The sequence below is a fragment of the Phyllopteryx taeniolatus genome, chromosome 10 (assembly GCF_024500385.1).
Source record: "Phyllopteryx taeniolatus isolate TA_2022b chromosome 10, UOR_Ptae_1.2, whole genome shotgun sequence".
NCBI classification, from domain to species: domain Eukaryota; kingdom Metazoa; phylum Chordata; class Actinopteri; order Syngnathiformes; family Syngnathidae; genus Phyllopteryx; species Phyllopteryx taeniolatus.
Genome location: NC_084511.1, coordinates 17,570,853 through 17,598,630, shown reverse-complemented (window position 1 = coordinate 17,598,630; position 27,778 = coordinate 17,570,853). Strand labels below are relative to the sequence as shown.

The 27,778-nt window shown below is 39.6% G+C and overlaps 1 protein-coding gene across 2 annotated transcripts; it reads left to right on the top strand.

The window, feature by feature from the left end:
• The first annotated feature begins 112 nt into the window (after positions 1 to 112).
• On the top strand, positions 113 to 27,732 carry adam19b (ADAM metallopeptidase domain 19b). 2 transcript variants are annotated; one of them, XM_061788152.1, is made up of 23 exons: positions 136 to 576; positions 1,863 to 1,948; positions 2,045 to 2,115; positions 10,736 to 10,814; positions 10,983 to 11,065; positions 13,337 to 13,523; positions 13,611 to 13,676; positions 14,968 to 15,039; positions 15,139 to 15,305; positions 15,581 to 15,665; positions 17,575 to 17,714; positions 18,895 to 19,072; positions 19,143 to 19,232; positions 19,315 to 19,510; positions 20,866 to 20,974; positions 21,097 to 21,313; positions 21,410 to 21,487; positions 22,430 to 22,538; positions 23,511 to 23,637; positions 23,728 to 23,830; positions 25,062 to 25,349; positions 25,432 to 25,508; positions 26,516 to 27,732. In XM_061788152.1, exons 1-23 carry the CDS (start codon positions 471 to 473, stop codon positions 26,520 to 26,522), a joined length of 2,721 nt encoding a protein of 906 aa, XP_061644136.1. In that variant the 5' UTR covers positions 136 to 470; the 3' UTR covers positions 26,523 to 27,732. The 2 variants fall into 2 exon arrangements, 1 of the variants encoding a protein (XP_061644136.1); XR_009790540.1 differs by lacking the exons at positions 23,511 to 23,637; positions 25,432 to 25,508; positions 26,516 to 27,732 and having other exon boundaries at positions 113 to 576; positions 25,062 to 25,200.
• Positions 27,733 to 27,778: the final 46 nt, after the last annotated feature.

The window sequence follows — 27,778 nt, the reverse complement described above, 5'->3', positions numbered from 1 at the left end:
TATTTCAGTGGGAAAGATGATTTGACAAGCGTGTTTACAGAACAAATTTAAATCTCTCAAGGGTCCACTGTATAGGAAAAATGTATTATGGGAATTTTCAGCATAATTTGTAGTCACGATTTCGCTGTTTGATTTTGGTCATTCAACTCACTGAATTTCTGGAATGCCACGTTGGATTTTTACCCGTCGTGGTGCCATTGTGCAGTAATTATGATTTATGATGTCTTGTTGAATGCTTTCATCATACGGTATTGTTTTGTATTGCCGCCTTTGCGCACGCATGCGTGTGGGCGCGCGTGTGCTCAAGGGGAGGGATCGCTGAGAATGTCCGTAATCCCTCAGAGGAGCGGCGCCTCATCGCCATGTCACACCGACAGAGAGTCTCCTTGCGTCGGATTTAAGCAATCCCAGCGAGCGTGCACATTGATGTCTCTCCTGTCCGAATCCACTGAGAGCCTCTTGTGTTTAGGATGCGTTCTCCTCCTCTCCATGGCGCGCCGTCCTCCCTTCTCTGCCTGTCCCTCATTGCGCTCCTCCGTTGGGCTCAGCCCGCTGTGCAAGTCGCTGTTGGCCGCGGTGAGTCTGTCTTGTTTACATCGATGAATGGCTTTAATGTAATTAATGCATATTTCTAGAAGGAGCGTCCACTATTCGTTGCATTTTGGAGAGGCACTCACGATTGCATGGAGCAATCAATAAGACGTCTTCTCGGTAGCCTTAAACAGCTGTATGAAGTGTTAGGGTATTTATGAAAGTTGCATAATGTAAAATTGCTGCCTGGAGCAATATACACTCACCTGGTCATAACATTAGGTACAATTGCTCAATCAAATGAGCCTATCGGTTACAGTAAAAACTAATACTGTACTGTATATGATATAGGCTGGTGGACCACTACTGCTTTAACTATTGCATCAGTATTGAATTATTCCAATAAGATATCGCTTTAGATAAAAGTGGCAGCGTGCCTTCCATTGTGCAATCTGCAATCTAATCCAACACGACGCAAGATCCACTGCGTTTAAATGGCATCATTCCTATGGTGCTTCCAGGGATACCCCAGCAATGTAGTAGCTCCACAATAGGCAAGTGCCTTGTGTGCTGTTACATCAATTATTCATGCAAATAATTCACATATTGTGTTTGTTTAACAGAGACTTGCACTAATACGTGCCTCAGTTCATAGAGCTGTATTGTACCTAAACCGACAGAGATGAGTACATAATTTAATAACCGATTTGGTAACCTAAATTGAAGTCACATTGGCTGCCTCTCCATTAAGCAATGGAACCATTTTCAAAACCCAATTCCAATTAAGTTGGGATGTTGCGTAAAATGTAAAAAAAAAAAAAAACAGAATAAAATGATTTGCAAATCCTTTTCAACATATATTCAACTGAATACGCTACAAAGACAAGATATGTAATGTTCAAAGTGACGAAAGTTAATGTTCTATTTGCAAAAATGTTCTCTCATTTTTTTATTTGATGCCTGCGACACATTCCAAAAATGCTGGGACAGGGGCAACAAAAGACTGGTAAAATTTAAGAATGCTCAAAAAACACCTGTTTGGAACATTCCACGGGTGAACAGGTTAATTGGAAGCAGGTGAGTGTCATGATTGGGTATAAAAGGGGCATCCCTGTAAGGTTCAGTTTTAGATTTGGAATTTCCTAGTATTTAAATGTGTGCCCTGTAAGATTTAAAATTCTCACTGAGACGCACCATCAGCTAAAATATTGCAAAATTAAATCATATTCCAGCAACCAAGTAGTTTGTATTGGGCTGTTGGACCACAATCCTATTACCTAGTTCATCTAATCAGTATGTATGCAATTATCTAAATCTACACCTTTCTGCAGGAGAAAGCGGTGCAGTGGAGGGTTATGAGATCACCTATCCCAGATGGCTGCATCCTCACAGGCACAGCAGGTCTGCCGGCAGAGAGGTGAGTCGTCTCGGTATGTTAATGTGATAAACTGATTAAAGACACTATGGCACGTTTTTTTTTTTAAGCTCTGAGTTGAATACTGTATCTTCACAGCATCCTGCCGAAGCTCAAGTTGTCATCTCAGCTGAAGGCCAGGAGCTACAGCTGCACCTGGAGAGGAATGAGTGAGTCTATATATAGCATGTGCATTATATGGGGCGAGTTAAGAGGCGTTTATGACGATGCTCAACTGATCCCATACATGCAAGGCATCCATACTGTCTGCTAGAGGTGCACTAGACTAGACATCCCGACCAGCTTGTTTGTTTGACCAGATGTTAGTTGACACATAGACACTTGAATGAGGTCAGGGACCCCACGGGCACTGGGCTGGAGATTACCGGTGATGTGTTTGGACGAGAGAGTGTGGTGTTGACACCCGATCTGTGTGCCTTTTGGCGAACAGGAAGTTATACTGCGCCACATCCCGCAATCTGGTGGCTCTGAGTGCTTCCCGTCCAGTAAGTATGATATGTCGATTGATAAGACAGCGTCTTATTTAATGGACAGTGTGGTAGCTTGGTGGGTTGTCAGTCAGTGCTCTTGAGATGTCTGTGGTGACAATGAACACACAAGTGCAATCGGAGGATTTTATAAACATTAGAAACACATTTTGCCCCTCTAATGTATGCCTTTAGTCCTTCATTCCTTCACCCTCACATACACACAAACACAATTAACAAGCTGTAACTCCTGTGTGTCTGACTGACTCGCCCCTGAGGGATTTACCCTCTATGTGCTCCCTCCCCAGGAGGTGGTCGCACTCTTATATTTCCTTCTGGTCGGGGATACTTCATCAATCACTCGCTTGTGTACTGGATGTGGAGGGGGAAAACAAGTAGACACTATGATAAGAGAGCATGTCTTACTTTATTACATTATACACTTACCGGCCGGAAAAGTGTTGAAACTATTTTTGAGCAACTTCTCAACAGTTTCCTGGAATGTAAATTATTTCAACATGTTATGGCTGTATTAGCTCAAAAGGGTGCTTCTACTAAATACTGAGAAAAGGGTCTGAATACTTATGGCTGTGTGATATTTCAGTTTTTCTTTTTTAATAGTTTTTTTTCTGTCAATACGTGGTGCTGTGTGTGCATTGAGGAAAAAAAATGAACTTAAATTATTTGAGCAAATGGCTGCAATATAACAGAATGAAAATTAAGGGGGTCTGAATACTTTCTATACCCACTGTATATGATCACACCAGTCCTTATGATAGCACTACAGAATATTTTTTAACATGAATTCATTCATTTTATGTTTTGCTAGTTTGTATTGCTTCCATTTCCATATAAAGCAGGTCATACAATCCTGTACTTTGACTGCCAGCAGCAATTGTAATCCAATACACACATGCACACACACATTCAACAAATTCCAAAGCAGAGTGATGTCTAATCAGCATTGTAACTCTCAATCTGTACAATCAAATGAGGTTCACATCTGGATTCATTTTTCATTGATAGATATTAATTTAACAATACCGAAAGTTAATTATTGTAGTTGTAATCTGGAACTATATTACATCATACTGAGAGGTGTGTTTAATGTTTTGGTCCTGTCATGTAGCAAAATATTAAAATAATAGAACATTGTTTATGTCAGTCAAACGTAATGAAATTAGACTGTATAAATGAGACGCGCTAGGTACTCTTAAGTGTCGTCTACGTGGCTTTACCTTTTCACAAGATCATAAACACTCAACTTCACACTTTCAGGGTCACCTCCTTTTTCTGAACACGAGTTACTCTTCGGTAGTACTCATAACTGTTCCTTTAAACAGCTGTAGGAATAGGAACATGAATTGTATGTAGGCAAAGAGACAAAATCAAGCAAAGTCGACTTCTTCCAAAGAAAAGATCCAAAACAAATGTGGCACTAATGCACAGGTATAGACTTAACAATATGTTTATTATTGTGGCTGTAGTTTGCATCATTTGTAGAGGTGTTACTGATATTTGCCATACTATGTTCAGCTTCATGAGAGGGTTTAAATTGTTTCTACAGCTCTTTAGTGGTGGACAGTGTTGGACGGTGTCCAGAATCAATCCATTTACTATATGTCCTCCTCTTTTGCTTTGTACATTTGCCTGAGCTTTTATCTTAATGAAAGACACAGATTTGGTTCAGGGCCAGGTATGGATTGGTGTGCTGACTCAAAGAGCTGGAAAAGGGAGGTAAAAAAAAAAAAAGGGTGAATGATTAGATGATTTCAAGGGTTGAGGTAAGTAAGGAAAGGGACAATATGAAGTGGGCCCTCTTTTCCATAGACAGAATATGACAGGGATATGTCACTCTGGGCTCTATTTTCATAGACCGCGGATCTGCGGCGGTGCGTAAATGCTGGCGTATCCTGATTATCCTGCAAGCGCAAGGCAAGTTTTCCCACCAACGCCAACCTGGGCGTTTCAGCGCAGCGAGGGTGTGCCATTGGTGATGTCCCCGGCGGCGTGACAATCTGGTGTCAGGAAATTGGTTTAAACTTACACCTGCTGATACCACGTCTAAAGGCTTCTTTATACTTGCGCGGACGGCAACCGCGCTGACGTCACTGCGGCTATCCCGCACGCAGTTTGTCTTGATACTCGCAACCCACCCGCGCTGTTTTGAAAGTGTGCTGCAGTTCTCCAAGTCGGGGCTGTCACTACGGCTGGTATTGGCTAGGACGCCACAGGGTGGCCTTTACGCTGCATTTTGTGGCCATTTCTGGTAGCCATTTTTACTTTCCTTTCCGTAACAAGGAACAAACCAACAACAATGCCGACCGTGGAACAGAGTCTGCTAGAACAAATGGACCAAGATGACCAGATGATACGTTTAATTATGCTGCAAAATTGATTGAGAAGGTGGCGGAGTAGGTGCTATGTGGAACCGGGAGGAACCCTGATTACATAATCACAGCATGTGACTAAAACGGACCAATCACGAGAGATGATCTCCGGTATTCTACGTGCACTACAATTTCTGCCGTGTGCGTGACAAGCAACACAGAGGGGCCGCGTGGGCCAATCTGTCGGTCACGTGATGCAATGCGAGCGTTGTCGGGAGCGCGGGTGTATGAAGAGGCCTTCACTTTTGGCGCATCTGGTCTAACGAGATTTTAATTAATTTGACTGGGCCACAGGCAGACAGATACTGAGGTCCGCTGACATGTTTGGTGGATGTCAAACTTATTTAATTCATAAATATATGAACAGTGGGCCTAAAACCCTCTCAATCATTGTAGAAATCAAGTCATTGAATGTATTATTACTATTATTATCATAATCGTCATTATTTTTTAAATCATCCCACTGGCTGGGACGCAGCTATATCGGGGGGAATCACACAAACAATCGGGGTTGGGGATAGATAGATCCGCGTTAGATCGCTGTGATTGCGCATTGTCCTCTTCTGCACATCTCCATGCGAGATTGTGTGTTGCATTTAAAGGGAATGAGAGGAGCCATTTTGATTGGATACAGGATTGAAGTTGGCTGCAATCACACCCATAGCAGCACAGACGTCCCTCTTTTAAATGCGCAGGCGTGTGCTGGTCCATGAAATTATCAACATTGGGTCTAACCATCCTCCGCGCAGAGTTACGCTACATGCCGCGCCGGATTTACGCCAGTCACGAAAATAAAGCCTTCAGTCTTCATTGGTCAGTCTACTTGTCGATCAGTACACTCCGTACAGTGATTGTTGGGTTACTTTACGTCACTCAGCCGTCATTGGTCAGGCCACATTTCTTATTCACACTTTATTGGTCTGTTTATATCAATGATTTTTCGCAGCAGCAAGGATTTCCATCAGTGAGTTTACCTACAGTATTTACCAGGCCATAGGCCATTTGATGGCACACAGAGAGACTAAACGTGTTTTTGATCATCAGAGCTTTATTATGAAAATCAGCTGCATTTGCCTGTGCCTCTGTCAAAATGCTCATCTCGGTCCCGTGAAACACAAAAATGTAAGCTCACAAGCTAGAAATTAAAAAAAAAAAAAAACAAACATGTTTGGAGAGCTTCTTCGAAAAGGGGAATAGATCAAATAATGAAACTGAGGAAAAGCCTACAACTTCCAAGAAAAATAAGATTGGATATATTTTGAGACTATATATAAAATAATTACTTAAGTTGTATTGCTAGACGTGGGTGCAGCAAACGTGCTTGACGTAATACCTGTATGTCGTGACAAATGAGGCAATGAAGCCATCAAAACTGCTTCTGCAAGGACTGAGGACCCAGCATGAAATGACAAGCCTTTGGAGTTTTTCTGAGTAAAAAATAAAAATAAAAGATTACCCCAAGATGGAACATCGTCCTCTCCTCCTCCTAATTACCACAACTAAATTCAACATAATCTTGAGTTTTATATTTAATCCTTTGCTTTTGTTTGTTTCCATCCCAGTCCGTCAAAATGTGTCTTTATGTGAAACCGCCCGGTAGTGCTCAAAAGTTTGGCGACCACTGCAGGAGTAAATAGTGTCTAGCAGCAAGATTTTATTTTATTTTTTGTAGTTTTTTTTACCAGTTCCAAATGTTGAATAGAAATAATTAACTTTTTGTAATCTGTGACTTTTTAATTGTCCTTCTTGCTAACTTTAAACAAATATTGCCTTCAGGAGATTTACCCGTTACTGTCCCTCCCATCACCTTTCCTGTTTTCCCAACTTCACCTCGTGTCTTCCACTGTCACTCCTAAAAAAACCGAGCAGCCCAGTCTCCCTTCTTTTCTTCTCCTGATATTCCCCAGAGCGCTGAGGACAAACATGCATCTCCCACTCGTTGACTGGTGTCATGCTTTGTGACCACATGCAGGCTCACTGCTAATGCTCACAGAATACACAAACAAGGCTTAAAGCTTTGACATGATGGATTTCAGGGTTAGGGATCAGAGAGTAGGAGATGTATTCGCTTGTCCCTGGTTCACATTATGCTTAGTCTCCTGAAACGTCTTCCTGCAGACGTCTGTGCTTGCTCATGACAAACAAGCGGGCTGACAGACCACACCATTTCGCCATGCAATAAAAGCCTATAAATCATCCGCTGCCTGCGTCAGCCTCCTGCCCCCCTCTCCTTGTGTGCGGTGATCATCTGATACGATGAGAGAATGCGACCAACTGACCTTAATGCATTACCCCACAGCTCCTCCTCTTCTCTTCAACCCCCTTCACTATCTCCAAAGTACATTTGCATTGCTACCCCCCCTCCCAACAGAAGTTGAACCAAGTCTTTGTCTCACTTGCCCGACAGGCGTGATTCAGCCAGCAATGTGCTCCTCAATCACAGCATCTGTCCTCATCCTGGACCTCATCCAAACTCTAAAAAGTCCCCAAAGGCCAGCACATTTATTTACCCCTTTTTTATAGTCTTCATTGAAAAGTGCTTGCGTCATTTAGCAGGATAAAATTCTACTGAAAGGCTTTTTAGATATGATGTAGAGTTTGGACTCTACATCTAGAAATTGTCATAATTTAAGCAATACAACGTTTTGCAGAACAAGTTAAGCCTCAGTTTAAGGCGTTTTGTAAGTTATGGGTAAATGTAGAAATGGGTGTTTAGTAACGTTTTGGGGAGGGACAAACAGGCTTTCTTCACCTTTCTCAGTCATTATACAGTACAGAGAGTTTTTATTAAAGTGGTTGTGGATTCGATTTTTGTGTCCAAATTCAAGTGATCCTTGGTTCAGTTTCATGTAACTTCCTTCTGTGACACATTTGATTGCATAACTGTTCTTAAAAAAAAGTTTGATAGCTAAACTTAAAAACACATTTTCTTATACAAGTATATATTAAGCCCCAAATTATCCCTCCATCCATTTTCCGTACCGCTTATCCTCACTACGGTTTTCGGGTGTGCTGGAGCCTATCCCAGCTATCTTTGGGCGAGAGGGGGGGTATACCCTGAACTGGTGGTCACCCAGTCGTAGGGCACATACAAACAAACAACCATTCACACTGCCATTAACACCTACAGGCAATCTAGAGACTTCAATTAACCTGCCATGCATGTTTTCTGGATGTGGGAGGAAACCGGAGTACCCGTAGAAAACTCAACACGGACATGGGGAGAACATGCAAACTCCACACAGGAAGGCCGGAATCCAATTTTGAACCCAGGACCTCTGAACTGTGATGCGGATGTTCTAATCACACAGCCATCGTGCAGCCTACCCAATTACAAAATGAAAAAAAATCACTGTAACTAAAATTTCAGTACATTAGTACAGTATTTTGAATTATTTTGTAAAAAATAGTATGTACATACATCAGTCCTCAGGAAATCAAGTTAAAATTGATGTACAAATGACGAAAAGCTAATCTATCATGACATTATTTGTTAATCAGCTGGAGATGCTTGATTTTTATAGCATTTATTATGTTTTCCTATTGCTAAACATTTATTATGTTTTCCTATTGCTATGCACTTTTTACTCCTTGTGTAGAAACGGATGATATCATAGACCGTATTTTTACTGGCTTAGTAGTTACAGCAGAAAGTAACGTAAACTGCAACCAAAACCACTGATGTGTTTTTCATCTTAATCTGAATGTTAATTAAATTATCCCCTCAAGTAGTGATTATATCTTTTTATGAAAGGCATGTTGCGTCTATTTGTCATGCATTGGCAGATTTAACAGCATGCACTCTGGTGCACATGCTGTCATTCCCAAAGGAGCAGTATAGGATCATAAATGTAGAGAGCAAGAGTTACTGTGATATCATCCATGCTATGTGATTATGAAAACAGCACCAAGCTAAAACTAAATCAGTCATCTCCCATTTTGCCTGTATTTCTGCTACCATGAGCGATGGTGAATGTTACATGTGCGCAGAGAGCATGCTAGGAATCTTTTGGGGAGCCGAAGGAAGCGTTAATGAGCAAGGGGTTACACCAGGACGGTGATATCAGCTCGCCTAAATTCCCACTAAACGATTAAGATTATGCTGTACTTTTGTCCAATTTGACCATGCGTGTCATTTGCTGACAGTGGTTGACTTGTTTTTATATTTGTATGCCAACTAAAAATTTTAAAAAGTGATGTGTGACACACATCTGTGGTTTGAGTGTTTTATTGTTTTTATGTTACTATTAACAGATTACAGTACATACTGTATGTATGAATAATCTGTGATTGGCTGGGGACCAGTCCAGGGTGTCCCCTGCCTCGCACCCAAAGTCAGCCGGGGTACGCTACAACTCAACTGTGACCCGAATGAGGAGGGGTATAGAAAATTGAAGGATGGACAGTTAATAATGTTTAAAAGTTTAGTTAGTGGAACTAAATTAAATTCAATGCCCCTTATTTTCTTGGATAAAGGTTTTTGAAAGGTTCTACTGTAGTTGCTCTCCCGATATGAGGAAGAAGAAAATACAATATAGAAGGGTTGAGACTCAGTCAGAGGCAGGCTTTATGCAGCAAACGCCAATTTTACAGTATAGAGCTGCAAATCCTAAAGTGCTCATTTCCGTCAACCTACTTTTCATCTGGCAAAGCAGGAAAAGGAATATAAAGATAGTTAAGGACATATCCCCTGAAGTGACTGCAAAGCTTCACATAAAGAGGATTCCAAAATAAAAAGCAAGAGCATCACTAAGGATGTGTTCCATATGTGCTTGAGACCTCAGTCTAATCCAGCATCCCTTCTCTGTCTGTTCTCATTGCGTCATAGCTACAGATGGTTTGATGGATATTAGCAAAACTGTATGGCAGGAGGAATCGAAACAGTTTTTTGTGGGGGAGAGAAAAAAACAGCTGTGGAGTAGGGAAGGGTTATGAATGGAAACAGGAAGGATGGATGGGTTGAGTGAGACAGGGAGGAGGACTGCATGACAAACATCTGGACGAGTAGGTTGTAATGCTCTGCAAAGATTTTGGAGTAATTCTTTGAGACCGTCTGTTTTACGACGCATACGACTCCTCGTAAACAGTGCTTACTGCAAACTGTTTGCATAATGCACATGCTGTGCTGGAAGGTCCAACAGTAGATCCATTAATTGTCGTCAACAATGTATTTTGTATTTTGTTGCATTTTTGCATGGCCACAACAATTTATTTTGTTAAATTTTATTTTGTTTCATGTCGGCATGTGGTAGTAGCAATAGTTCTAGCAGTCTCGTTGAAAGTAAAAGATTACATTACTACATTATTATTGAATATCATTATAAATTACTAGTAGCGTACTAATACCACTCCCAAGTTTCCTTGTCTATCTCTCTCTTCCCACAAATGGTCCAGCAGGCAGATCACCTCCCCACACTTAATAATTAGTAATATTTTAAACACTAATATATGATCCGTAAAGCTTCAATATAATTTCAAACTCATCATACAACATTACCCTTAAAAAAAAAAATGACGTAGATAGGATTTGATTTTGAACAAATGCACCGGAAGCGTGAGGACGCTGGCGTGTAGGAAGCTACTTCGCCAACTGTAAAAGACCAATTTCTACTTTCATATTTGCCATTACATTACGTTTTAGATTCAATGATCCATAGATACTCTGATTATTTTTTATTTTTTTAGATACCGGTACATTTATCTCCAGTTCTGCACTTACTGTACCTTAAATTGAGTAGCTAGCCGTTACCAGCTGATCAGCTGTCAACTTCCACCCCTGCCAATAGTATAGAATAGTTGAGTTAACTGTACTTATCATACAAAGTGCATTGAAAAACTGTAACGTCCTTCAATAAAATGAATGAGTGTGTCCAAACCGGTACTATAAATAAAAGTGAAATGTCTTCCCCCAGGCAGCTGTTGACCCCTGGGTATCAGGAAATATGTTACACTCCGGATGGAAGTCGCAGGTCCTTCTCCCCTATCAACTTGGTAAGTGTGTGAGACACTCTAGTAAGCTTCAATGGAAGTCCGGTGAAGAGAAATGCATCACCTTGCTAAAGGAGAAACATGAGACATGGATTGTTCCGGTGATGTGGCTAACAAGCATGGAGATGGTTGTACATTTAATAAGCTGCATGTTTATATTAGATTTTCTAGTTCCAGAGTCACTGTTTGTACCATGGAGAGGTTGTGGGTGTGGACGGTTCCAGCGTGGCTGTTAGCACATGCTCAGGACTCAGGTAAGAAACACGTGAGGTGGAGCTGCTTGAGAGATGTACATTATGTTACAAGATTACAGTATCACCATATTTTGACAAAGAATACGATCGGGCAATTGAGTGATGCTTGATGTTGGAACATTGGTTCAGTGTTTTTTTTTTTTTTTTGCCTAGACATGATAGATTCAAGCATTTTCAGAAATCAAAGCTGCAGTGAAATTCCTTTTGAAGGGATATAAATAGCTTGTGTATTATTACTGGTATCACAAGATAACGATATAACGCATTACTTTCTCAATATTTTGTCCCACACCTACTAATGTTTTACATTGCTCTCCAAAACCTCCTTTGGAATATTTGTTATATTGTAGAAACTATATATACTATTATAAAAGAAAATATAGAAAAAGAAAAGAAATGAAAGATTTTAACAAGCCCACAGCACTTAAAGGGGTCAAAATATGGAAAATTGACTTTGTTTTGTGATGTGTCCGCATGCGCAGTTCACACACTAATTGCTGTAATTTTGGCAGCTTGGTGAGTAAAAATGCAATGAATGCTTTTGTCTATGGGTGCTTGTTTTTTGTTGTTGTTGTTGTTGTTTTTTGGTTTTTTGGGGTTTTTTTTTGCAAGTAGTAGCCATTTGCCTTGTGCCTTGTGGCAACACCCTAGCTCCACCCCCTGGTTTGTAACGAAAGCCGTACTTGTTGGCCCAACAGTAGAAGAAGGTGGGGTGAGCAATGGCTCATTTAGATGAGAAAGGACGACCGTCAAAAGAGGGTGAGTTCAGTGTGGCTTAAAAAATAGGGTGTAAAGAGTACTGCATTTCTTGATCCTTGGGGTATTTTGAGGAAAGAATCCCACAGATATGTTAAGACACCTGGGAATTGTTTAAAATATTGAAAATATAACATATGTCTCCTTTAAAACAGATAATTATTACATGAAGGCTTGTAAGTGTTCAGCTTTTCTCTGCTTTTTTAGTCGATAAAAGCATAATTAATGAATGAATGTACTATAATTGTTTACCAACTGTGTCAAATATTTTAACGGTTGGTCTTAAAATATTGAATGTATAAGTTAAAATCTTTTGCCACATAAATTTGGCCAATACAGACCTTCAACGAAGGATTTATTTAAAAATCATGAAAATAATAGATAATGTCTGGTGGAAATTGATCATCTCAAATCTGTAAACTATTACAGAATAGAATAACTGTTCTGATACACTCATGAGACATAAAGACAAATTATTTTACAGTTGTAATACAAAGCCTGTACACCAGTGTAAGAGTTGAAATCCTGCTTAAGCAGACAAAATGACAGGAAACTGTCTTGCATGGCTAGTGACTAGTGCAATGCAGTAGGTTCGGAGGTTTCAGCCCGGTGAGGAGATCCTGTGTTTTCTTCTGGTTTGGATCCAACACTTGAAGCAGTGGAAAACACTTTCAGAACTCTTAGCCGTATGTGTGTGTGTGTGTGTTTTTTTTTTTTTTTTTTTCTGTCTGTTGCTCTCTATTTAAATGATTCGATTAATTCTAAAGAAGCTTCTCCAGGCATGGCGGGACACGTGGGTGTGTGTTCAAACCTCCCCAGATGTGCAGTGCAGCGGCTTGAGCTGCTGATCCATTACCTATTACATTATGTACCTGGCCCAATTCAAATGTTTTTCTCCTCTACACTATAGTTGGATCTGGTTAGAATCCAAGCAGCATACAGAGGCTGAAAATTAAAAATACAGTAAATAATGGATAAATAATGTTTAAATTATGACTTGTGACTAGGACAGCAGCAACATTTTCCCCCATTTTTCTTGAAATTTTTTTTTTATAGAGAGCAGTCCATTGAAATGTTGTACCAGGGATTAACCTCCATCCCATACAATTGTCTCTGTCTCAATTGGCAATAAACAAATAGGAAAAAGAAGAAAATCAGAACAAATATTAAATTGATTCATGTACATATGTTGTATACTGCACACATATTCTTTATGAATTGAGAGGCAAAATCCAAATAAAGTTATAATTAGCCCACAATTTAAGTCTGAATATGGGTAAATGTTGACTTGAGTTTAATATGGCATATATAGCATTCGTTAACATCTAATTTTAAGTCCCTTCAAAATATATTGGAACGTTTTTCCCAATCTAAAAATTTCAGGTGTAAATTGTGCTTAAACGAAATTTTTTGCTAGATTTTATGCAAAAGAAGGTATTAGCAACACAGATCTACTGTATAGTGATTTGCTACTGCTGGATGGAACCATGAGCAGCACTTTTTTATTTCCCACAGGGGACTAATTTCTTTAAACGCAAGCGTCAGCTACCTCATTGAGCCTGTCTCCACGGAGACGTCTCAGCACGTTGTTTTCCGAGCCGAGAGTCTCCATCTTCCTCCTAGAAGCTGCCTGCAGCGCCATAGTAACGAGGAGGCGCTTGGCACCTTCCTCCATGGGATGACATCACCACAAAGGTCAAGGGTGAGTGGTCTTGAAAAAAACAAAAAAAACAATACAGTGCATACTGTCATCGGCGAGTCACTATGTAACTATACCAATCAATTAAAGGAACAAAGAGACCTGAGTCAGAATATGAAATACGTGGAGCTGCTGTTGGTGGCAGACAAGGCTGAGGTAAGAATGTTGTCATTATTTTATATGTGCATCTTTAACTAGTGATAGTCATCGCCTTTGTTTTGGAGTTGTTTTTTTCAGTATTTACAGTATATTAGGAAATGGAATAATAATCCATTACTAGAGTGTTGCGTATTTTGTCAGTTGTGTGGAATGAATGAAGACAAAATGGAGTGTACTGTGCATACTGGCTGAACCCAGCGGAGCCGTTGTTGATTTGTCCTCAACAAGTATGTTAGTTTGCGACGAATAACAAAATGACGTCAGCAAAGGTTTACATCCACACAGACAGGCAGTTTGTTTTATACAACAGCATCAAAGCTGGAGTTCAGAGCATTCCGAGAGACATTTTCCCATCTCATTAAAATAATAAAAACATTGAGTGGCTTGATTGTTAAATTCCCTAAGAGTGAAGCAAGGACATTTCGTCAACCGCATATCCCAAGGTCTAAAAGCATGAAGCAGGCTTAATATTATATGGTTTATGCATTATTTGTTGAAAATATATACTCATCAAGTCACAAATGAAAGTAGACCTTCCTTATCAGATCAAATACAAGAGCTATAATAATTTAATATGGGCGGATGCATTAAAATAAATTAGTGTTGTGTAAAACTTTATTTATTATAGTACTTCAATTCAAAAAGTGATATTCATATATGATAGAGATTAATTTCACTCACAGTAAAATGTTTCAGGGTTTTATTTTTTATATATAATGTTGATGATGATAGATTGCAGCTAATGAAAATCCAAAATTCTCCATCTCCCGAAATTATAATATTACATAAAATAGAATAGATTGCAGAATATTTTAAATCTAGAAATTAGGTAAGAATTGGCCTAGTAAAAAGTATTACTATGTTTAATGAATCTGTGTTAATATGAGTGTCACTTATTTAATTCAACTTCTGAAATAAATGTACTATTCCTCACAATTCATTAGACGAGTACTGGATCATACCGAGAACTGTTGTAATATTTTACCATTCTCATGTAGCTAAATATGAAAAAAGGTGCAATGAAGTTGTACAACATTGCAAACAACACCCATAATGATATACAGTCTCGTAAAATAATACATCTCTGACAGTATCAATTAAAAATGAGCATAATTATCTTTGAAAGGGCAGACATTTTCAAGGCAGCTCTTGTATTGTAGGTTAAATCTAAGTCAACTACTGATTCAAATCACAAGTTCCTTGTTTAAGTAGATCGAGGATGAAGAACATTGTATGGGTGTGCCTTATTTGCTGTTAACGAGATGTTTGTGGTGTATGTGGTTTTCAGTTTGACAAACATGGGAGTAGTCTCGAGAAGACCAAACTGAAATTACTGGAAGCTGCCAATTTAGTTGACAAGGTAATCCCTTTGTATATAACCTAGACCTCACGAGTATCCTTTAGCATCTTTATATTCCTTACTTCTACCTTGCAATGCACCGTATCCACACATATGCAGTACTACAAGGCTTTGCGCATCCGTGTGGCGCTGATCGGTCTGGAGGTGTGGACCAGCCAGGACATGATCAACGTGTCCGACAACCCGCATAGCACGCTGGCGGCGTTCCTGTCCTGGAGACGCAAACAACTTCACACGCTCCACAACGACAATGCTCAGCTCATCACGTCAGTATCCCCTCACGAGATGTCAACTTCATCTTGATTGTGAGAGTTGCAATCATACGGAATCTGCAACATGAACGTGGTTTTTATTGATTTTTTTGTCTTAAGGCGCATGAGTGACTTAGCCTACTAAGTTGCGCGCATTACAGTATGTTATGCAACTTAAGAAGTTTTATGAGAGTTTTAAATTGGGTTATTTAGTAAGTTTTAACTGTCTTGTGTGCTCTCAGGTACCGTGCAATCCCGTTGTTGAGCTAATGCGCACTTTGTGTCACCAGGGGAAAGTCATTCCAGGGTACCACCATCGGGCTCGCACCTCTCAAAGCCATGTGCTCTGAATACCAGTCTGGGGGCGTGAACACAGTGAGAAACGGATATTGCATTTAGTCTAGATGTTAAGTACACTCAATGTGAACATTTCCTGTGCATGTCTGTACTGTAAGTACAGTAGATATTAAGTCTTCATACCCCTGTTAAAATTCCAGGTTTTATTTCTTTTGGCCTCAAGGGCCAAATCTGATTTTTAAAACAGACAGATGGGCCATGTAATTTGTAGATGAGATTAAAGAAAAATGTGTATATAATTTATTTAAAATTAAAATAATTGATTATCGTTCTGAATTTTATTTTCTAGTATCCATGATTGTAATTGTTGTATTTTACCGTTTTCCCAAGCAGCAAACAGAGGAAAAATCACTCTCAACCGACCACAGGGAAATAATCCTTTAGAGCTTACTCTTTTTGTCTTGGCTGTGGGGTAGGGGGCTTTTCTTACAAGAAAAACATTCCCCCAAAATTGGATCTAAATACATTTTGTTAAAACACATGATGCCTCTCAAAATCTGTGGCGTGATCTGAAGAGGGTTATGCACAGGAGACGTCCTTGCAATCTGAACGCTTTTGCAAGGAAGAGGGGGCATATTGTTAAGTCAACATTTGCCATGCTGGTAGACTACAACCTACAAAGACTGATTGTTGTAATATAAGCAAAGTAAACTTCAACAACATATTAGTTTACACTACAAAAATAAAAATGTAACCAAGATTAAATATCTTAAATCCAGGCAAAAAAAATGCATGTTCTTTAGCTGTCAAGATATTTCTCCTTAACGGGCGGTTTTTGTAAAAGTACATTTAACTTGCTCAAAGCATTTTTTTCCCAGAAAAATCTTAAGATTTTATAACTTGTTAGTGAGATGTTATTACTGGTTATGAGCAAGTTTAGCAGAAAAATAAGACATTGCATGATTCTATATCAGGGGTGTCAAACTCAAATTCACAGTGGGCCAAAATTAAAAACTGGGACAAAGTTGCGGGCCAAACTCAATATTTATTGAAAATTGATTGTGTACAGGTATGTTTTCCCTTCGCTCCTGATATGTAATGCTAAACCTTATCATATGAAAGCAAATTTAACTGAATCTGGAATAAGCAAACTTTAATATTATAATCACATGAAAAATCAAGTGTGCAATAAAAGACAGTGGTATTTATTTCTATTTAAATTGAGAAAATCTGTAGATCTGGAATCTAAAAGCTCTTGTGAACAGATAATCTCCCTCCTTGAAAGCTCCTGTGTTTTGTTTGGCCACTTTTGGGAAGGGGAGGTGTAAATTTGCCTGAAGAGACTGGTAGCATAGTTGCTAATGACTGCAACAGAAAAGGATGGGGTATTTTGTAGTATTAGTGGCGCATGCACTATATACTGCACTGGCGGGCCAGCTCTACCCTAATACACATTTGATATGATCTCACGGGCCGAATATAATTACATCGTGGGCCAAATCTGGCAGGCCTAAGTTTGACATTTATGCTCTAGGTGTAATTAGTGTATGTAGGTATAATTAGTATAAATACACTAGTTTTAAAACATTGACAGATTTCTTTTTTTTTTTCTAGGCTGGCTATGTTTACTCGTTTTGTTCTATTGGAAGATAATTTTGTTCATATTAATTTGATTCTCATTTTATTACTTTTACGTTTATTTTTTACACCCGTTTTTGCAGTGAAGGATGTGCATATTTGTGCCACGTGGTGATGTTTATCCCCCCCTAAATGATGCAATTTTTAAAATTGAATTGTTCACATTATAGTTAACATGTAATGTGAAAAAAGTTTTGAAATGATTCAGCTTGATCTTGTTTTTTGTTTGTTTGTTTTGCATCACAAGAACCTGGCATTTTAACAAGAGCGTGTATTCATGAGGAGACTGAACGTCAGTTCAAACCATTAACTTTGAAAATGTGTCTGTGCACCTGTGATTGTGGAAAAGGACCACTCTGAGTCAGCTGTTGGCGTCGCCGCCACCATGGCGCATGAGATGGGCCATAACTTCGGCATGAGTCATGACAGCACTGGCTGCTGCCAGGCCAAAGCAGAGGATGGGGGTTGCATCATGGCAGCTGCTACAGGGTAGCTACACTGGGATTACAGTCGGTTGTTTTTTTTTTTGTTTTTTTTGTTGTTGTTGATTATAATGCTGTATCGTGGAAAATTTTAAGAATCAATTCTATAACAGGCGGCACTGTGGGTGACTGGTTAGCACATCTGCCTCACAGTTCTGAGGACCCGGGTTCAAATCCTGCCTCGCCTGTGTGGACTTTGCATGTTCTCCCCATGCCTGCGTGGGTTTTCTCCGGGTACTCCGGTTTCCCCCCACGTCCCAAAAACATGCATGGTAGGTTAATTGAAGATTCTAAATTGCCCGTATGTGTGAATGTGAGTGCAAATGGTTGTTTGTTTATACTGTATGTAACCTGAGTCAGCTGGGATGGACTCCAGCACACCCATGACCCTAGTTAGGATAAGCAGTTCGGACAATGGATGGATGGAATTCTATAACACCCATATATAACTTAAATGTCTTTCAGCTCAGGGCAGACGTCCAACAAGGCAAAACTTATAACAAAAGTTTAAAGAAAAAAAGACTTATTACGACTTTGATGACAAAGAAAAACATGGTGCATTATGAGTCCAAGAGGTCGATGGTTCCAATAACACAATCGGTACCTAAACGAGAAAAAATGATCTGTTTTGATAGCGTGCCTATTGTAACAACATATTTATTATGGTGGTTATAATTTTGAGTGTGTCTCTGAGATCAGGTGTTTTAATCTTGGGTTGGTCCTTCGTCTGTGGAGTTTGCATGTCCTCCCCGTACCAATGTGGGTTTTCTCTGGGTACTCCGTCTTTCTTCTACATTACAAAAACATGTATCTTAGCTTCATTGAAGACTCTAAATTGTGCATAAGTGTGAATGTGAGTGTGATTGGGTTTTTGTCTTTATGTGCCGTGCGATTGACTGGCAACCAGAGCAGTATGTACCCTACCTCTCGCCCAAAGCCAGCTGGGTTAGGCTCCAGTTCACCCGCGACCCTAATAAGGGTAAGCACTGTAGAAAATTGTTGGACAGATAGTTTAAAGTGGGTTAGCGCTATCCTGTCTCAATCAAATATGTTAAAGGCAGAATATTTGCTACATTTTTTTTCTTGCGTTCGATCATTTGAGGTGTACATAAGGTGTACATCAGGTGTACACAATAATGCGTCCCATGAGTGTATAATTATTTTCATTTGTACTGTATGCCTCGCAGGCACCCGTTTCCACGAGTGTTTAACACTTGTAACATGCGGGAGCTGCAGAGCTACTTGAGCTCTGGAGGAGGAAAGTGTCTCTTCAATGAGCCAAACACCAGAGCCATGTATGGAGGACAGCGCTGCGGCAATGGCTACCTGGAGGATGGGGAGGAATGTGACTGTGGGGAAGAAGACGTCAGTGTTTTGCTGTCAGTGTAGTATTTGTATGTATGATGAAAGGACTCATCAGTTACCTTCTACACAGGAGTGTACCAGTCCCTGCTGTAACGCAAACAACTGCACTTTAAAAGCTGGAGCCGAGTGCGCCCACGGTGTCTGCTGTCATAACTGCAAGGTACGCACGTCATCAACAATATGACAGTCATGTGACCAGGGTTTTGTTCACGTCCAATCTCCTTTCATTTCGCCATGTTAAGATGAAGAGTCCAGGGGTGCTCTGTCGAGCCCCCTCGGGCCAGTGTGACCTGCCCGAGTACTGCGATGGCAAGGCTGAGTCTTGCCCAGCTAACTTCTATTTGGTGGATGGCACATCATGTGCGGATGGGAAGGCTTACTGTTACACTGGCATGTGCCTCACGCTGGAGCAACAGTGCCGCTCACTTTGGGGACGAGGTGGGTAGAGCATGTGCGCAGGAACATTCAACTTTATTGTCATTGTTTGTTGCACAAAACCGAGATAGGGTGGAGATACAAGCACACCAGAAAGAAAGAAAAATACAGTATATAAAAGAGCCAAACTGCAAACCTTCTGTAGAATAAGACAGGGACAGACATATGACAGAGACATGCTCTGAACATATATTTTAACATAAAATGGCAGGGCAATGTAATGTAAACCATATAGAACTGTGCTCAATGAATGTCACAGATTTACTATTATAACAATATTGGATATTCGTCACAATATAAACAGAGGTTAAAAAAAAAAAAAGAAGAGGTGTCAGTTTTGAGAAATTTGATTCAAAAACTTGACTTGGACAGAAAAAGTCACTTGTTGCAGTCTTTTCCTTCTCAGTCACACTGTGAATGCGAATAGTCTTTTGTCTTTATGTGCCCTGCAATTCACTGCCAACCAGTCCAGGGTGTACATGGCCTCTCGCCTAATGTCAGCGGTGACTCCAGCACACCTGCAACTCTAATGAGGACAAGCACTATAGAAAACGAATGGGTTTATTTAAATGTAACTATGAAGAATAAAGAGTACATTGATTACTTCATTGTTTAAGGATGTAAATGAAGGCACATTGTGAATGGAGTCCTTATCTTGTAACGTTACATTAGCCCTCTCTTGTGGTTGATTTAAGGATTACTTATAAGCTTTCCAAACATGCAAGACTACAAAATAATTATCTCCATTTCACCCTGTTGCTAAAACCTTTCTGCCAACCAAATTTAAAGATTATTGTAGCAAACAATTTTATTGACATTTTTATGAATCTTTTTTATATTCAATGCTATCAAACAGAAGGTGTCTGAAATAGCTGAGGGGAAAATACATGTTATGTAAAACGTTTATGTATGGAATGGGAAATTTTCTTCAATACCAGGTGACTTCTCAAAAAGATCTTAAAGTAAGGTACTGTTCATACAGTACCATGATTTATGTTAATGGATGAAGATCATGTGCCAGCCATGTAAATGTATATTTAGACAAAAATAAATTAGATCAATCAAACATCTAAAGGTTTGGTTAAAAAAAAGACAGGGATAATTTTTGTATGTAGCTGATTTCAGAGTATACGAAGAGCTGTTGAAGGTCGTAGCAGAGGTCAGACGTTAGCCTCACTGGCGGAGCCTCAAAAATTGTTGCTGGCTGGTGTCCAAATTCACACTGAGACAGAACTTCCCTGGAGCGTTGTATTACGGGAGTCCCACACAGTACAGTGAGGGATGCCATCTGCTCTCCATCAAGGTGGTCAAATAACACACGGTGCGCATGGATGTGCGTGGGTGTGTGTCCTTTACAGATGGCCGTCCAGCCCATGACGTGTGTTTTAAGAAGGTCAATGAAGCTGGCGACATGTACGGGAACTGCGGCAAAGATCTGTTTGGGAAATTCAGGAGCTGTAAGGACAGGTAAGATACACATTAAACATATTGCACTTAGACAACTGTATTTGATTTCATTGAAAAAGTATTTAATTTCTATATCATCCAAACCGAAGAATTTTATGTTACCTTTTCTTTGTTTGTGCCAGAGATGCTAAATGCGGGAAGATCCAGTGTTTATCGTCAGAATCCAAGCCAATAGAGAGCAATGCAGTTCGCATTGAGACCACAGTAAGTGTGGGCAACAAGAGGGTGCAGTGCATGGGAACGCACGTGTACAAGCCTGGGCAGAGAGACGAGGAGGTACAGGGAGACACTCTTGACCCAGGCCTCGTCATGACAGGCACCAAATGTGGCGATGACTCAGTGAGACTATAACGATTTAAAATCATTATATCTTGTCTGTCTCTTTCCACCCACATTTGAGTTTGTTCATTTCAATTCATTTCCCACTCTCAATAGATTTGCTTTGATGGCGAATGCCGTAATGCATCTTTCCTCAGAGCTGATGACTGCCATACCAAATGTAATGGACATGGGGTGAGTTTTGTGTGAGTGTGAATGAGTTGACATTATGAAAGCTCTTTGAGTACCTTGAAAGTAAAAAGGTCCATATCGCCCATTTGAGACTAATGTAAGTTGAAGTACAGTACTGCGTTTCTGTAGGACTGTAATAAAAAGTACCTCCAAAGTGGCCTCCACTCGAATAGACAGTGTGCCTCAATAAACGCCTCGTGTGCCTTTCGCAAAAGGCCTCTCCTCAAATGAATACCTCTGTTTTACCCCTCAGGAAACAATAACTGCTAAAATAACAGATAAAATATGTCATGCTGTACCACCATTACATTACACATCATTACCACATTAACTCTTGTTGTTGTTTTGCTTTTTAATCAGGAGTCATTCATTGTGATCCATTTGTAGAAATAGTTTTTTTTTCATGGTACTAGTAAATTATCACTATCTCCAAGTATAGTTCTTTGCAACTATGGTAAGTTTGTAAACAAAACTATATATACTGTAATTGACAAAGGGGATGTGATTAGTTTTGAGTGCAACTGTACAGTATATTGTATTTATTGTATGATATTGTAATATATTATTCTAACTGTTGGTCACTGATGGTGTAGTGGTACACTCGCCTGACTTTTGTTTGGGTGACTGTGAATGGTTGTCTGTGTCTATATGTGCCCTGTGACTGACTGGCGACCAGTTCAGGATGTAGTCCGCCTTTCGCCCGAAGCCAGGTGGGATAGGCTCCAGCGCCCCGTGACTCTAACAGGATATTTATAAAAATGTTGTAGTGGCAAAAGGAGGGCTCAACTCAGTATTTTCTTACATTGTCACTTCCTGTTGGTAGCTGTCATGTGGCCCAACACTTTTGTCCAAGAAGTGTGCCTCTGAAGATCTAAAATGTCATACAACTGAAAGATCCAAACAGGAAATAGTTATGCAAAAACGTATCTCCTCTTCTCTCGCCAGCTGTGTAACAACAACCACAACTGCCACTGTGAGAGTGGCTGGGCCCCTCCTTTGTGTAACCAGAGAGGGCCGGGCGGGAGTCTGGACAGTGGACCTGTCATCAGTCACAGTGAGACAACATCCTTCAGTGTATGAATTAGGGCTGCACGATATTTGGAAAAAAATGACGTGATTTTGTATTTATTTTTATTTTTTTTTAAACCTGCGATATACGTATATTGCAATGTGAAGTAATACAGGATCAGTGTTGGGAAAGTTCATTTCATCGTTCAAAAATATTAGCTGGTTTAGTTCATAATTCAAAGATTGGAACTAAGTCCAAAACCAAACTAGTTCAAAGTTCTTTTTTTTCAATATGTTGCTGATGGGCTATTATCCTCAAAACACTGGCATTTCATTTTTCTATTGTTGCCACCCTTTCAGTCCACACTAGTAGCCAGCTGCAGCTTTCACCCTACAATCTCAAAAACATGAGGAAAAACTTGTGGCTTGAATGGTGTTTTTTTTAATGACAGGACTTTTGTCCTTAAAGTGCAAACAAAAACATGCAACACAGTACGACAGGAACAACAGTGAAAGGACAAAATCGATAACATTGCATTCCTCGCAGCTCAGCCTGACTATATTAAAAAAATAATTGATCTACTCTTACATTACAAAACTAAATACATTTCATATTATCACAATGGCGGCACGGTGGCTGACTGGTTAGAGCGTCAGCCTCACAGTTCTGAGGTGCGGGGTTCAATCCCCGTCCCCGCCTGTGTGGAGTTTGCATGTTCTCCCCGTGCCTGCGTGGGTTTTCTCCGGGCACTCCGGTTTCCTCCCACATCCCAAAAACATGCATTAATTGGAGACTCTAAATTGCCCGTAGGCATGACTGTGAGTGCGAATGGATGTTTGTTTCTATGTGTCCTGCGATTGGCTGGCAACCAGTTCAGGGTGTACCCCGCCTCCTGCCCGATGACAGCTGGGATAGGCTCCAGCACACCCGCGACCCTAGTGAGGTGAAGCGGCTCAGAAAATGGATGGATATTATCACAATGTCACTATGCTCCTTTCACACACTGTATTCTAACAGGTAGCCTCCTTCCAGTCCTGCTGGTCCTTCTTCTGCTTTTCTTTGTTCTGTTGGCTGTTGGACTTTGGTGTTGCTATAAACATAAACTCCAGCCACTTAAAACATCAACTCCAATCACTGTACCAAGGTATCTAATGCTGAACTCAGCGTATTAAGTTAGTTTGTATTTGCTTGACTTTGAAAATATTTGCATATGTGCTTGTGTTTGGACCTTCAGTTGTTCAATCCCGGCCGAAGCCAAGCCTCTTCATGCAGACGGTCATGTGAACGGTCACACCAACCCAACATTCTTGCTTAAGAAACAAGACTCGGACCAACAGGTATAGAAATGGATAATCAAAACTAACATATGGGAGTTGAACATCATATTCCTGGCTCACAGTTCTGAAGTTTGGTGTTCGAGTGTGAATGGTGTTTCGAGATACAGGGCGTTGCTCGGATTTTTTTGTCTTGAGTTGTGGGCAAACATTCGCGTTACGAGCGCTAGCTACGGTGCCAGCAAATGTCACAACCAGTAATATGGCAGATACTGAAGAATTCTTCAAAAAAGAGGCCAGGTGCTTCCTTCAAGCTTGTTTTTTGCCACTCCCCGTTGAAGTTAACTTAAAACTTAACATATAACAGAGAGAATTTCACACTGTGTATTTAACTAAGCCATCAAATCTGTCATCATCATGCTAACACACAATACACAATGCCACAGCGGGGCTAACGAAACTAGCATTGAAGTCGAGGTAATTGTTAACCTTTAAACAACTCATATTTGAACACAAGCTGTAGCAACACGTGCAGACGGCACATATAACGATACTCACAGATATATATTATTTATCCCCTGCGAAAAACAACTCATAATATTGCAGCTTAGATACAATGTTCTTCTTTTGTCTTTCATCAAATCTACATGCATGTCTTTTTATATTTTACTGCCCCCTGTTGGGAAGCACACCAGAAGATGGCCATTGAATTATCATGATGCACAAACTGTTTGTTTACATTTTATTTATTTATGTGATTACTTTGCTTTTATAATTTAGACTATTGTATAGTGCTATTTTTATTGTTTAAAAAAAACACATTGCAAAAATGTGGTGGTGTTTTTGGGATGCTGGAACAGACTAATTGCATTTCCATTAATTTCAATTGGAAAAGATGATTTGAGATGTGGGTTTTGTGTTACAAGCGTGGTCACAGAACGAATTAAATTCGTAAGTCAAGGCACCACTGTACAGTGAACTGCCACTGATTGCAGAGGATAAGAACTGAGTTGTGCCATGAATAGCAAAAATGATGCATCCCTGACTTCAGTTCCTTAGCCACAAGACATGGCTTTGGCCCGAGCAGAAAAAGAGTGAATAAGTGATGTTTTTGGCAAATACTAGAGGATAGAAAAAAAATAAAAAATAGGCAAATTTGTGAATGCTGAACTGAAAATATGTGGTGGTTCACTGTACAATACATCTTTTAGGAGGAATTTTAAGCTACTACCAGTCCTTTTACAATATTAGCACACATTAGTAAAATTTTTGTATTATTTTTTTTTAAACATAGGGAAAGTCCTCTCCACATCTGAGCCGGGCGTATCCAAGCCGGCCCAAACATACTGCCGTGCGTCCTGCCGTGAAGCCCCCACCTGTACCAGTGCATGCTGCTCAGCAGAGTGGGCCGCAGAATCTTATCCAGAGACAATCCTCACTTCAAAGCAACAGTCCCTTTAAACCTGAGCTGAGGCAAAAGCAGGCTCCTCCGCCACCTTCGCCTGCACTTTCACCCTCCGCACCCCGACCAGAGCCACCTAACAGGCCTCCGCCACCTTGTCCTGGCAGCAAAGCGCCAGCGGTTAATAGGATTTCGTGGATCAACATTTACACGGAGCCTTATGTGAATTATTAACCGCATTTCTTTTTGTTGTGACTTACAGTACCAATCGAGAGCCCAACCTGTCCCCACTGATGTGCTGCTGAAGGGAAAGTCTGCTGAACAGAAAAAGCCAAACAGGTAACTGTTTAACTTAACTGGATTTATACTGCATTGACTTAGACTGGATTTATACTGCATTGCTATAGTGAAACAATTCTGATTAGTTGTTCTCTCAAGTGGCTCAATTCAATATGATTCATGGAAGTATAAATACAAAAAATGCATTGAATCGGATATCTTCAGATTGGAATCAAGCCTCTCGCAAATACCTGCTTGACCTCATCAAAATACATAAACACACTTAAAAAAAATAAAAAAATAAAAAAACTCCCGCTACGGTGGAAGAACAGACAATGTTTATGTGGCAGTTACCATCATTTAAATTTATCCGGTACGGGAGAAGTCAGCCCAGGCCAACTTTGAATATTTGTAGTCTTTCTATATTATTGTTTACTTCCGCGTTGTCACTGCCTGTTGTTGACGCCTGTGGTGTTAGTTTTGTGCAATTGTGTTTTTCTAAAAATCAACTTGCTCCAAACAATTGTCTACTGCAGTAATGCGCTTCAATATAAAATAATGTAGTAATCCACATGCCATAACATTGCCATTAAAAATGTAAACCGAAAAAAAGAAACTTGAAACTCAGGAAGTTTAACTGAAAAAAAACACAAAAAAAACAGTTACTGAAAAAAAATGTACAGGTATGTGAAGGGTAAATCTGAAGATTGACATTGAAAGACACATCATGACATATCATAACAGTGAAAATGTTATTAGAGTTAAAAGCCATTGCTTACTCGATGTATTTTTATTTTAACCTTTTTTTTTTTGCTTTTTGTCACGAGCCATAATGCTAATTATGAGCCAGTTTTAGATAGACCGCTGCTCGAGTGAAGTGGGAAAAGAAAGTGCCTCAGTCGCTGGTGCACTTTCAGCTGTTTATTATATGGTACAGAGTCAAACACTGAAAGACTACTGCATATGACAACATCTTTTTATTATTCCAGCTCTTGTATTGCATCTCATTTATTTGTTCAACAGTGTATTAGTCATCAATCTTAATGTTATTGTTTCACTCCTTCTAGATTTTGAACCAAAAGCTCAGGGAGATGTTGAGGACCAATTTGATCGCATGAACATAATGTCCGTACTTGACACCCTGGACCTGTGGACTGCATTCTATTTATGCGGTAGCCATGTGGAAATAAATGTGAATGATTTCATATGTCAGCAGTGTTGTAAAACAGTGGCTGGAGTATTTATTCCCAAAGTGAAGAAAAAAATGAAATGTTTACAGTATCGACTAAACATGGTGCCTCTGAAAGAGCATCGGCTGTAAATGGATGTCTTACATTAAGAAAATACGCCAGTACTGAAGTGGTTATGCCTCTTTTTTGTGAGTAATATTGGGATTTTAACTGGACTCATGAAACAGTTGAGATGCATATGATCTCATTTTTATATTCTTTTGGAAGGCCATTCTATATTTTATGTGGATTTTGTTTTTATAGCTTTATTTTAAAACCTTTGTACATACAATAAATATTCTGTACAATATTGCCATTTCTACATTCTACTGGTAATGAGAATTTTGTTTAACCCAAACCCTTGGTCCACACCAAGAGTTTTATTTTATTCATTTTATTTTTTATTATGTTAAACCCTCTTGACTTGCACCGTGATTTTAATTTAATCAAATTTGAAATCAGTGTAAATGAAGATTACATGTTGCTTGTCCGTCACGTACAGGTACATCTCAATAAATTAGAATAGTGTCAAAAGCTTAATTTAGTTGGGTAGTTTAATTCGAATTATAGATGAACTACACACACTCAGAGTGAAATATTTCATGATTTATTTTTAATATTCATGTATAATTTTAATAATTATAGTTTACGGCAAACTAAAACCCCAAATTCCTGATCTTCAGAAACTAGAATATCATGTAACAACCAATCAAGAAACAAACACAATTATTTTTAATGTAGAAATTGGGCAGGAATTTGCCCTCTGAAAAGTATTTTCCCAAGAGTTTAATACATCATCATAATGTATGAGTACTGAACTAAACCATCTACCATATTCTACTTTATTTGAGATGTACCTGTATACATCATTGCCAAAGGTAGGCATTGCAATAGGGAAGTGTTAGAATTAAGGTACTATTAAAGACTTTGGGAACTAAGTAACATGGAAGCAGAGTTGCCATTTTGTGTCCTTTCCGAAGATCTATGCAAACTCAGGCACTGTAACATTGAATTTCCAACTGGAAGACATTAAAAATATTTAATGTTTCACCTAATATTTGTCACCTTTTTGAGTTTTTCTTATTCAGACAAGGAAGAAAG